Raw genomic sequence first — 12,314 nt, forward strand, 5'->3', positions numbered from 1 at the left:
GAGAAGCTCCTAGAAGAAGCCCAGGCCAACATCATGAAGTCAATTCCAAACCTGGAGATGCCACCAGCCTCAGGTGCACCGCCAAGGGGAGAGGCTCCAGTGGACAAGCTAGAACTTTCTGGTAAGGTTCCTCTCACAGCACCTGCTGACGGAGCTGTGTGGGCGCCACGAAGCACGTGGTGACTAACAAGACAGTGTCTCTCTTTTTAAGTCTTAAAATATTTTAAAGTTGGAAAAGGAAATCCTTAGATGTCCCTTTGACCCTCATTACTCATCTCTTTTTTCTCCCAATTTTCTTAAGGACCATGTGCATTTGCTGGAGAGATAGTGGGGGACGGGAGAGGAGTGAAAAAGCACCCCACAGGGCGATGGCCACCCCATACCCCCTTGTCTTCCGTTCTCCTCTCCGGATTTTGGGCAGACATGTACCAAGTGTGTTTTAAGAGCCATAAAATTCAGGACTCAAACCACACAGTCAGCCGTGTAGGATCCAGCTGCGTTAACTACCACACCACCAGCTAGCCCTGTCATTACTTCTTTTAAAATCTAAGCGTGGAGGTGGCAGCAGCTGGCGTGGTGTTTCAGGCACTGGACTCTCACATGGCCCTGATCAGGGTTGCAGCCCCAGACCTGGCAGCTTGCCTCCTCTCTTTCCCCCTTAACCACTCCACCACCTGGTAGCCCCCTGTTCAGTGATTTTAATGTAATAATTTGTCCTTCTATACTATAACTCTGAAATAAATAGGTTGAGGTCTCAATCAGTCATACATGGTTCTGGAATAGTTTCATAAAATCTGATAATGCATTTGATTTTGGAGAAATGTGTGAATGTGGGGGAAGTGTAAGTGTATTTGTTAAAGGCAGATACCACAATTTCCAAGTAACTTAAACAGGAGAACATGGACAAATTTAGAAAGTAAGAAAAACCCCATCCCCCCCAAAAAAAAAATATGTACAAAAAGGAAAAGCTTTTGTGGACATTTTCTTAAAACTCTTGGCAAAACAGTGGTTCCTTGTTCCCTGAGCCCAGTTCCAAGCAGATTCGTGAATTAGATTTGTGTCCTATGGTTGCCACCTCTGACCTGGCAGCTTGCCTCCTTTCTTTCCCTCTCTCCTCCTGTCCCTAACTGTGGCTCTCTCTGGTGAGTGGGCATGCTCTATTTCAAACTGAAAAATAATAATAATGATAAATAATTGTTAAAACAAAACAAAACTAACCATGGTAGGAAAGCCATGTTCTGTGTTAGAATACAAAAACAGTTTTCCAATAAAGGAAAATTTCAGCTCCCAGCTTCTGCATTTCCTATGAATTTATGACACTTCATAGCACCAGCTGGGAGAATATGAGGCCTGCATTTAAAACAAGAGCTTTTTGTATCTTGCAGAATGAAAATGCCAGCTTTTATGAGCTCCTGGGGAATTTGAGATCATAAGGCAGAATTGCATTTTTAAAATCACAATTACTAGAATGTATATTTTACGAACTCAGCTATGGAAGTTAAGCATCAAAGTGTCAATAATAATAATATAAATAACTTTTAAAAAGCTGAACCTACTAAATCTCCCACCAATTACAAGTCACGTGCCTTACTGTGATCTTAAAATTATGTACAAGTAAAATTATTTTGCTTACAGTCTAATGTGTCTGCTGCACCAAATTCAGTAATGCCTTGTCCTGTAATAAACTTAATTTGAAAAGGAATCACCATCTCAATTCACATATCAAGAAACATTGGGGGAACCAGCAGTTACCGTAATGGCTATGTCGCTGGACTCCCACGTAGTCGACCGTGGTTCACATCCTGGACCCGGTGGCTTAAAACTCACGCTGGGCGCGTGTGCATACTTGCACAAGATCCTGAGAGGAAAATGGAGGAGAAGGGATTGCGGCATGACCATGCCCTCTGGGGGGTGATTTCTCACTTTCTGTCTCTATGTCTCTCTCTGTCTGTCTGGTGAGTGCATGCGCCGTATAGCAAAAAACCTCTCCAAAAAAAAAAAAAGAAACATTGGGGACCAGTAGGTCATGTGGTGGCTAAGGCACTGGACACTCCCACATGGCCAAGCATTGTTCAAGTCCTGGACCTGGTGGTTTGCTTTCTTACTTTCTCTCTCTCTTTCTGTCTCTCTCTGGTTAAATTAAAATAAATGAATGAATAAATTAAAATTAAATAAATAATTTTTTTAAACTACAAACATTAAAGTGGACTCATTTTATAACCACTGTCATGGTCTCCTCCCAGGTTCTCATTTATTTCTTTCTCTAAAGCTTCACTCACTGAAAATTCCCCCTACATCTGTGCTAAGAGGCTTTTTTCATTTCCTTCCCCCACCTGCCAGCTGTGAGAGGCCTTGCTAGGGCCCCTGGATAGTCAGGCAACAACTACCCCAAAGGGCCAGTGATGGCACAGTGGTAACACAACTGCATCCTGGGACCTCCCTGAGTACATTGGGCACATGTGTGTCCATGATCTGATACTGAGAGTGGCCTGGGACGCGAAGGCCATATTGAGAATATCTGTCTCTCTGTGTCTCTCTCATGGCAAAGACAGATAAACTGTAAGAAAACCAGAAAACTTGCCCCGAAAGAGTAGGGCCCAGGGCGTGATAGCTCTTCTCCCCAAGTCCCCACAGAGAATTTGTTGTGGATAAAAGGAACCTTATCACATTTCTATCTTGCTAATTCTGCTGCCCTCATTATTTACTTCGTCACATAGTTCTTTATGTTGTACATTTCCTACAGCTGTTTCTTTTCATGTTTGTATAACAAAAATATAACGTAACATTATTTTGACTTTTTGTTCTTTTAGATTCAAAACATTTTTACATAAATTAATTTAAAAATTACTCCCAAGTTATTTTTGCTCTGTTACGATGTTTTTACGAAGGCCAGGATGTGGCCTGGTAGTTAAGGTGGTGGACTCCCACATGCCCGACCACGGTGGGAGTCCCAGGCCTTGAAGATCGTGCTGGACACATGTGTGCATGCTCAAATCCCAAGAGGAGAATGGAGGAGAAGAGACTGTGGAGTGGCCTTCCCCATGGCAGGGGTGATTTCTCATTTTTCCTTTCTCTCTCTCCAGCAAACTCACATGCCTTACGGCAAAAATCTTTTTAAAAAACAAAAAGTTTTTACCTTTTTAAACGTGTGTGCTCTAATTTCTTCTCAGAAAGAATTTAACTAATACAGGCCACCAGAAACATGTAAAGGTTTCATCCATTACCTATAAACATTTGCTTCTGCCATTTTAATTTGTCATGGGTATTATTGTTTTATGTATGTTTATTTACCAGTGGGGTAACATTTTAAGCTTGGGGTTTTAAAAACCATTTGCATTTCCTCTTTGGTGAGTTGACTACTCAAGCAATAATGGGGGAGGATGGAGAGCTTTCTGAAATTGATGAAGGAGACAGGCAGGGTGCAGCAGTGAAGTGTGACATTCAAAGAGCTGATGCACATAGGAAGGTTCTGGGTTCACATCCAGAGACCTCCCTGAGATCATTGGGCACCCATGTCCAAGATCTGGGGTTGGCTAAAGCTAGGGGTGAAGCACGACATCAACCACCTATTTGGGGTGCTGTTTCTCAGTTTCTCTGAATTTCTCACTCATGGACGGAATAAGTCAAATAAATAAATAAATAAATAAATAAATAAATGTAAAATAATTAAAAAAAAAAATTTAAAACAGATGGAGACCCAGCCATGCTGATGCACAGCAGAAGCTGCTGCTCCACAGGCTGAGCCCACATGGGAAGCCCCGGTTTTATTCCCAGCTCACCCAAAGCCAGGTGTGGTGGTGTGCACCTATAATCCCAGCTACTTAGGTGGCCAAGGCAGAGAGACCGTGAGATCACAGTCAGTGTAGACAACATAATAAGACCCTGTCTAAACAAGCTGTGGATGGAAGTCAGGATTCTGACATGGTGAGACCCTGTCTAAAACACCACACACACACACACCCACACACACACACATACACACACACACACACACAATAGATGAAGAATTTGGACGATTACAGCCTTAGTCATTGTTAAAGAAAAATTATTCATGGGGCCAGCAGATAGCATGGTAGTTAAGAGCGCTGGACTCCCACATGGCCGACAACAGTTGAGTCCCGGATCTGGTGGCATGCTTTCTCACTTCTCTCGCTCTCTCTCACTTTCTCTCTCTCTGTCCCTCTCTGTTCTAATTAAAATAAATAAATAAAGTTAAATTTTTAAAAAAAGAATAGTCTTTCTCAACATATTTTAAAAAAAGAAAAAAATTATTCACTGAGACACTTTTTTTGTTTGTTTGTTTGTTTTTGTTTAATACAGGCCACCAGAAACATGTAAAGGTTTCATCCATTACCTATAAACATTTGCTTCTGCCATTTTAATTTGTCATGGGTATTATTGTTTTATGTATGTTTATTTACCAGTGGGGTAACATTTTAAGCTTGGGGTTTTAAAAACCATTTGCATTTCCTCTTTGGTGAGTTGACTACTCAAGCAATAATGGGGGAGGATGGAGAGCTTTCTGAAATTGATGAAGGAGACAGGCAGGGTGCAGCAGTGAAGTGTGACATTCAAAGAGCTGATGCACATAGGAAGGTTCTGGGTTCACATCCAGAGACCTCCCTGAGATCATTGGGCACCCATGTCCAAGATCTGGGGTTGGCTAAAGCTAGGGGTGAAGCACGACATCAACCACCTATTTGGGGTGCTGTTTCTCAGTTTCTCTGAATTTCTCACTCATGGACGGAATAAGTCAAATAAATAAATAAATAAATAAATAAATAAATGTAAAATAATTAAAAAAAAAAATTTAAAACAGATGGAGACCCAGCCATGCTGATGCACAGCAGAAGCTGCTGCTCCACAGGCTGAGCCCACATGGGAAGCCCCGGTTTTATTCCCAGCTCACCCAAAGCCAGGTGTGGTGGTGTGCACCTATAATCCCAGCTACTTAGGTGGCCAAGGCAGAGAGACCGTGAGATCACAGTCAGTGTAGACAACATAATAAGACCCTGTCTAAACAAGCTGTGGATGGAAGTCAGGATTCTGACATGGTGAGACCCTGTCTAAAACACCACACACACACACACCCACACACACACACATACACACACACACACACACAATAGATGAAGAATTTGGACGATTACAGCCTTAGTCATTGTTAAAGAAAAATTATTCATGGGGCCAGCAGATAGCATGGTAGTTAAGAGCGCTGGACTCCCACATGGCCGACAACAGTTGAGTCCCGGATCTGGTGGCATGCTTTCTCACTTCTCTCGCTCTCTCTCACTTTCTCTCTCTCTGTCCCTCTCTGTTCTAATTAAAATAAATAAATAAAGTTAAATTTTTAAAAAAAGAATAGTCTTTCTCAACATATTTTAAAAAAAGAAAAAAATTATTCACTGAGACACTTTTTTTGTTTGTTTGTTTGTTTTTGTTTTTGTTTTGTTTTTGTTTTGAGGGATTTTTGCTACAGGGCATATGTGCTTGCCAGAGAGACAGTAAGCAAGAAAACACCCCCCAGGGGAATGGCCACACTACAATCCCGTCTCCTCCATTCTCCTGTTGGTGTTTTGGGAATGCATGCACACACGCCTAGCATGATTTTCAAGCTGCTGGGTCCAGGACTTGAATTGTGGTTGGCCACGTGGAAGTCCAGCGCCTTAACTACTACACTACCGCTGGCCCCAAGATGCTTCTTTAAAACAGCAATGAAGATTTTATTTAAGAGTATCGCAACATCAGCATGAGATTGTACTTACCTGTCTTAGTCCGCAATTGTGTTCCTAATGGAAATGCCTATAACTGGGTGATTTATAAACAACAGAGGTTTATTTGCCTTACAGTTCTGGTGGCTCAAAGTCCAAAGGCATGGGGCTAGCATCAGGCTGGACTCAGGTGCTACACTATAGCATGACCAACAGAGGATGGCATGTATGTACAATTAAAGAGAGACTTTGGGCACCATCTTCTTTTTAGAACAACCTACCTGCATGGGAACTACCCATCTTACAAGAGCTAAAACTGAGTCCATGTGAGAGACAGCATTCATTCACTCATTCATGAGGGTGATACCTCCTCAATCCAAACACCACCTACTAGGTCTCACCTCAAAGGTTTCACTACCTCCATTGCCACCACACTGGAGATGAATTTGAAAACATGAATGTCCAGGAACAGATCACTATCTAAACTGTAGCATCCCTTCAATATCGAGGGTGGAGGGATACTTGCTAAAGGCAGGCCTACAACCTAGATATCAAGGATGGGGAATGAGGAAGTTGATCAGGCAACAAGAATGAGGGGTTCTGGCTAAATTGATGAAGCAGGAGTCTTTGCTAAGACTGGGCTCAGTGACCAAAGTCAAGGCCAAGTCAAGTAGAGGGCTCAAAGGTGCTGGGTGACAGCGTGACCCAGGAATGAGTCTGTCGTCACACATCACAGGAAAAACGTGGGTCCCTCCTGGGCTAGTCAGCCTAAAACTGGGCTGCTCTCCCATGGCTGGGCTTCTGTGCTTTGTGAATCACTGTAGCTCTGTACCTACCACCCTCATGCATGAGAATCACTTGCTTTTCCCCAATTATTTAAACATATCTTTACTACAACTTCAAGTAGAAACTCCCCAAGAATGTCCTCCAGACAACTGTGTCTCAATTTCCCTGAAAATAAAAGCACACTCTTAGGAAACCATACCGCGTCCCTAGAATGAGTGGGAAAAAACTCCAGGTCTGAATTGCCGGTTCTATTGTTTTTGTGAACCTTTGGCTATGATGTTGATAAAGAACAGAAGAGGGGCTGTTTGGTGGTGTTTTGAGGAAAGAATGCCTTTTTCTACATATTAAGTAAAGCTGAGCTGATACCTCCATTTTGAAAAAGATGTCAACACTAATTCATAATTCTCATGTTTGCATTTGCCACTTTATTAGCAAAGAAAGAATCTTTTCCAACCACCTGACCACAACCCCACCAAAAAATCCACTTCCTCTCAGGCTTTGTTCTTTGGTCCCCCTTCATGTCCCATTTCCTCCTGGCCCTCCCCTGGCCAGTTCTACTCTGACAGTGCCCTGCACAGTCCCTCTTGCTAAAGCAACTTTTCAGACAGGGAGAATAAAAGGCTTAGAGGCCATGAAAGGGCCTCTGGGTTTGACTTTAGACTCTGATTTTTCATCTTTTCAAGTAATACTCACCCTTTCTTGCATAACAAGAAATTTGTTTAATAATAATTGCTAATATTTTGCATTTAAACCAAGCATTGTATGTAAAACATTTCTGTATTTATTAGATTTTTATTTTTCTTCATGCCACAGGGTGTGCAGGCTGGCTAGAGCGAGACAGAGAGACAGGGCAAGTAAGAAATCACCCCTCCCAGGGGAGGGGCCACTCCACAACCCTTTCTCCTTCTCTCTTGCAACTTTGGATACACACATACACACACACACACACACACACACACACACACACACACCTGACTTGAACCACAGGCTCAGCCATGTAAGATCCAGTGCCTTAAGAACCATGCTTCCTGCTGGCCCTGTGAATCATTGAATCCTCACAACACCCAGTATGAAGGATACTGCAATACCCATTTAACAGATGAGATAACTGAGACAGAGGTTGAGTAACCTGGGTTTCTCTGGGATTTAAATATGAGGTGTATTTTTTAAATTTATGGAAATGTATATTATAAAACTATGGATTTCAAAATTTTTGCACCAAAGTAAACTCATACTCATTCTTTTTTTCCACACTACAGACTTTTTAAAGTTTCCTCATACAGTTGCTTGTCAGGTTCTACACCCTTAATGATGGCTCTGTGGAGAGAATAGAGAGAATTTCATTCAAATTGCATTGAGTGTACGATAAGATGCTGGAATTTCTGGACATTATGTTAAAAGGACTTTTTTTTTTTTTTTTTTTTTTTCAATGGTGCACTGTTTTCCAGAAGACTCTTCAAATTCAGAACAGGACTCGGACAAGCTGGGAGGGAAGTCACCTCCTCCTCCTCCCCCACCGCCTCGGCGAAGCTACCTGCCTGGGTCAGGGCTCACTACCACGAGATCGGGTGACGTGGTCTACACTGGCAGGAAGGAGAGCACTACCACTAAGGTCTGACAGGTTAAGCCCTGAGAAACTGGTTTGTGGGTTTGGATAATACCTAGACAAGGTTTTCTCTGTAAGAACATGAGAAATGGGGGGCAGAGAAGAGAAGCAGAGTCCAGTTGAACTAGAGCTCCAGAAAGTGCCACTGAGGGGAGCTGCCAGCTGTTGTTACCAGACTAGACACAGCACCTCAAGCTTATCCTTAACTTGACTTTCAGCATCAACAATGAGCAGGGTGAACCATAAGCTGCCTCCCAGGCGGGGTATCTAGGATCGCGCGTGCTGGGTGTGGGTAGCGGAAGAAAGACCATCTTACAGAGGTCACTGCGATAAGCTGATCCAGGTGGGAAAGTCTCACAGAAAGTTGTTCAGTGATGTTAGCAGGTTTTGTCTTTTATGTTAAGTGTAAAGTACAATTTTCAAAGAGACGTAGCACGGGAGGGCCTTTTGTGAAGGTGCTGAATGTGAAGGGCTTAGAATTGTGTTCGAATGTTTCAATCTGTTCACCAAAATGACAACTTGTGTGTGTGTGGAGGACAGGGAGGGAGGTGGAGACACTAAATCCAAGGGGTGAAATGGCTTTTTAGCAGGATGTGAAGTAGGAAGCCAATGTAGTAGGCAGTGAGGGACCATGTGCTCTGGTGACTGTCACCTTGTTTGGTAGACCTGGGAGGTGTGAAGCCAATACCTGTGGTTTGACTCTCCCGCAGACAATCAGCGAAGATGCGGGACCAAGCCCACAGACTAGACCCACAAAATGTCCAGCAGAGGAGCCGGCTCCGGCCTGGACCCCAGCCTCCCCACCAGTCACTACTGTCTCTTCAAAGGAGGAGGAAGAGGAGGAAGAGGAAGGGGACAAAATAATGGCAGAACTCCAGGTATGTGTTGAGCCGACTGGTGGCGGCCCCTCTGCATTTCTATCTGGAACTCTCCAGCCCCAGCTATTACCGATGTGTTAGCTAGAGAAGGCTAGCAACGGGCTCCGGGGACCTGCACCCTGTGAGCTGTGTCTTCTTGGGCTCGGTCTCTGTTTTTCCGAGATGGTGAATCAGGCTCGGGACACCTGTAAGAGGTGTGAGGAATGATTATTTCACAAAACAACTCAGGAAAGTTTATACAAAAAGATCAGTGGCTCGCTTTTCAATCTCCAGCTGGTAGTGTTTCCTTTCTTTCAGTTTTAATAGTCTCTGCTTCATTTCAAAACCAGTTAACATAGGGATCAAAAATAATGGCCATCATCTTGTCATGATAAGGACTAACTGAGGTACATTTGAGGTGGGTTCCCTATAGCCCTTAGAATGACTGCTCCTAATTATGGCTCAAGGCCAACGGATGGCCTCCATAGTTACCCTGGGCTTCCATTTGATGTCAATATCATCTTTTAAAATATACTGAAAAGCTAAATGATTTTATCATTTTCCTTGGCCTACTTAAGAAATGATACTTTATTAGTTTTAGCTGTTTTCTGCAGTCCCTTCTCCTCCGTTCTCTTCTCGGGATTTTGGGCACACATGTACATGCACCCAGCATGAGTTTTAAGCCACCGGGTCTAGGACTTGAACCGTGGTCCACTACATGGGAGTCTAGCAATGTAACCATTACACCATCTGCTGGACCCTAGTTGTTTTTGAACTAATTGACACAGTCTACTCATGGGATTAAGGATGGGGCACAGAGGCTCTACCCCAAACTAATTCCACTTCTAGATCATGGCTGTACATCTGCCCTGGGTGTATGTTCTAAGAACTTGTCTAGTCAGAGGCATGTACACGGTTAGTGGACCAAATGCCATAGAGAACAGAAGTCTTTAAGAAGCTCATGGAGGGGCTGGCAGGTGGTATGGTGGTTAATGGCACTGGACTCCCACATGGCCAACTGCAGTTCAAGTCCCAGATCTGGCAGTTTGCTTTCTCACTTTCTCTTTCTCTCTCTCTCTGTACCTCTCTGGTCAAATTAAAATAAATAAATAAATAAATAAAGCAAAAAAAACCAAAAAGCTCATGGAAAATGCATTATCATTTAAAAAAGCGCATGGATTTTTTAAAAATTTACACCAAAATGAACTCATACTTTAATTCCATTTTTCCACAAACCTTTTGAAGTCCCCTCATATTTTGTTGGACTCACACTTAGCGTAGGATTCTTCCATCAGATAGTCAGGCTATACTGTCTGCTCCCAGCCGGATCTACCAGTGTGCCATCATACCCAGCTCTTAGACAGGGTCTCATTATGTTACCCGGGCTAGCTTGAGCTCGTGATCCTTCTGCCTCAGCATTCCAGGCCGCTGGGATTACAGGTGCGCACAGTACACCCAGCCTTTAGGTTGGATGAGGAATCGAACCCAGGCCTCTTATGCAGTCCTAGCCTATGGAGCACAGCACCTTAGCAGCATACACCACCATGGCTGGGCCAAGGATTATTTCTATTTTAAAGGTTTAAAATATCTTGTAAACTTCTGTAAGTCCAAAAAGGCTATTTTTAAAATGAAAAGAAAAAAGGAGAGTTAGCTTTTTATTTTAATTGATTTGCATGTTCAACCATTTTTAAAAAGGTCAAAGCAAGAAACCTTCTAGTCCAGACCAGGGTCATCCCAGACTGGAAGGCTCTATCCATCTCTGGGTGTGGCCAAAGAAGGTCCAGACCCTTTGTCCCAGGCTCAGCCCTTACGCCAGCTTTGCAGTGAGAAGCCAGACATGGAACCCACCTCAGGGGCTACCTCCCTGGCTTGAACCTCCACGCAGGGCGGGCAGGGGGCCCACACCTCTGGGTTCCCTGCCTGGTTCCTTCCTTCCCGCTCAGTACACCGGCTCCCTGTTAACCTCAGTATTTTAATTCCTTAGGCATTCCAGAAGTGTTCCTTTATGGATGTAAATTCAAACAGTCATGCTGAGCAGGCCCGGGCCGACAGTCACGTTAGAGACACTAGGCCGGGCTCCACGGTCCCAGCCAAGGAGAAGAAGGTAACGTGGCAACCGCCGGCCTGCCACTCAGTCGACAGTCCGTCCTGCCTTTCTCTGATACTAACACGGCTCTCTTGCACTTGACCTTCGTGTCCTCTCTCGTTTTCTCTCTCATTAAACTAATGGAGGCACAGGTGTAAGTTGAGATCTCAGCACTACTGCTCAGGTTTCCAGAGCAAACGCCCTGTGCGCAGCATACAATAGTATATGCAGAATCTAGAAGAATAGCTTCCCAAACTAAAGGATATATATTTTTTCACAAATTTCTAGGACTTTCAGTAAAATGCAAAATTAATCTGAAAGTTAAATAAATAATTTTTTTTTTTTGGAGAGATTTTCACTATAGGGCGCGTGCGCTCGCCAGACAGACAGAGAGAGACATAGAGACAGAAAGCGAGAAATCACCCCCCAGGGGGGATGGTCACGCCACAATCCCTTCTCCTCCATTCTCTTCTCGGGATCTTGGGCACGCATGCCCACGCGCCCGGCATGAGTTTTAAGCCACCGGGTCCGGGACGCGAACCGCGGTCAACTACGTGGGAGTCCAGCGACATAGCCATTACGCTAACTGCTGGTTCCCAATAAATTTGTTTTTTAAAAATGGTAGAAACAGCAACCAAATGTATAGGAGTTCTGGGGTTTTGAGGGGGGGTGTTGTTTGTTTTTTGTTGTTGTTTGTTTTAAGAGATTTTTGCCTTAGGTTGTGTGCGCTTGCTGGAGAGAGAGGGAGACAGAAATAGAGCGAAAGTGAGAAATCATCCCTAGTGGGCTGGCCATGCCACAATCTCTTCTCCATTTTCCCCCTGGGATCTTGGGCATGCATGCACATGTGCCGAGTGTGATTCTGAAGCCACAGTTGGCCACGTGGGAGTCCGGCAATATAACCCCTACACCATCTGCTGGCCCTAGTTTTTCTCATTTTTAACATAGCTTCTGGACAAAAAGATCTACAATAAAAATAGATAGAAGTCTTAAATTCAGGGAAGAATATGCAGAATGGAGAATACCTGCTGCCATGCACAAATCCATCCTCGTGGAAATACACAAACAGATCATTACAATTACGTTCAAGGATGCCACGCCGAAATTTCACTGAGTATTACTAGTTTCCCAAGTATATCTTCTGAGACAGGTAGTTCGGTGTAGTTTTATGCTCACATGCACTTCATGCCTTCAAAAACATGCCCAGGTTCTGAAACGAAGTCCATTGTCCTTGCAGAGTGCTTTAGGGGAAGGACGTCTGCCCACGG

General features: G+C 43.8%; 1 protein-coding gene across 1 annotated transcript in view; it reads left to right on the forward strand.

Moving 5' to 3' along the window:
• Positions 1 to 12,314, forward strand: part of KIAA1217 (KIAA1217 ortholog) — a gene marked incomplete in the record, with an annotated part of 421,704 nt that overhangs the window by 401,447 nt on the left and 7,943 nt on the right. Inside the window, 4 exon segments of the mRNA XM_027771604.1 lie at positions 4 to 121; positions 7,946 to 8,109; positions 8,814 to 8,981; positions 10,945 to 11,064. Coding sequence (XP_027627405.1) covers positions 4 to 121; positions 7,946 to 8,109; positions 8,814 to 8,981; positions 10,945 to 11,064 — 570 coding nt within the window.

The sequence above is a fragment of the Tupaia chinensis genome, unplaced genomic scaffold (genome assembly GCF_000334495.1).
Source record: "Tupaia chinensis unplaced genomic scaffold, TupChi_1.0 Scaffold000001_1, whole genome shotgun sequence".
Taxonomy (NCBI): domain Eukaryota; kingdom Metazoa; phylum Chordata; class Mammalia; order Scandentia; family Tupaiidae; genus Tupaia; species Tupaia belangeri.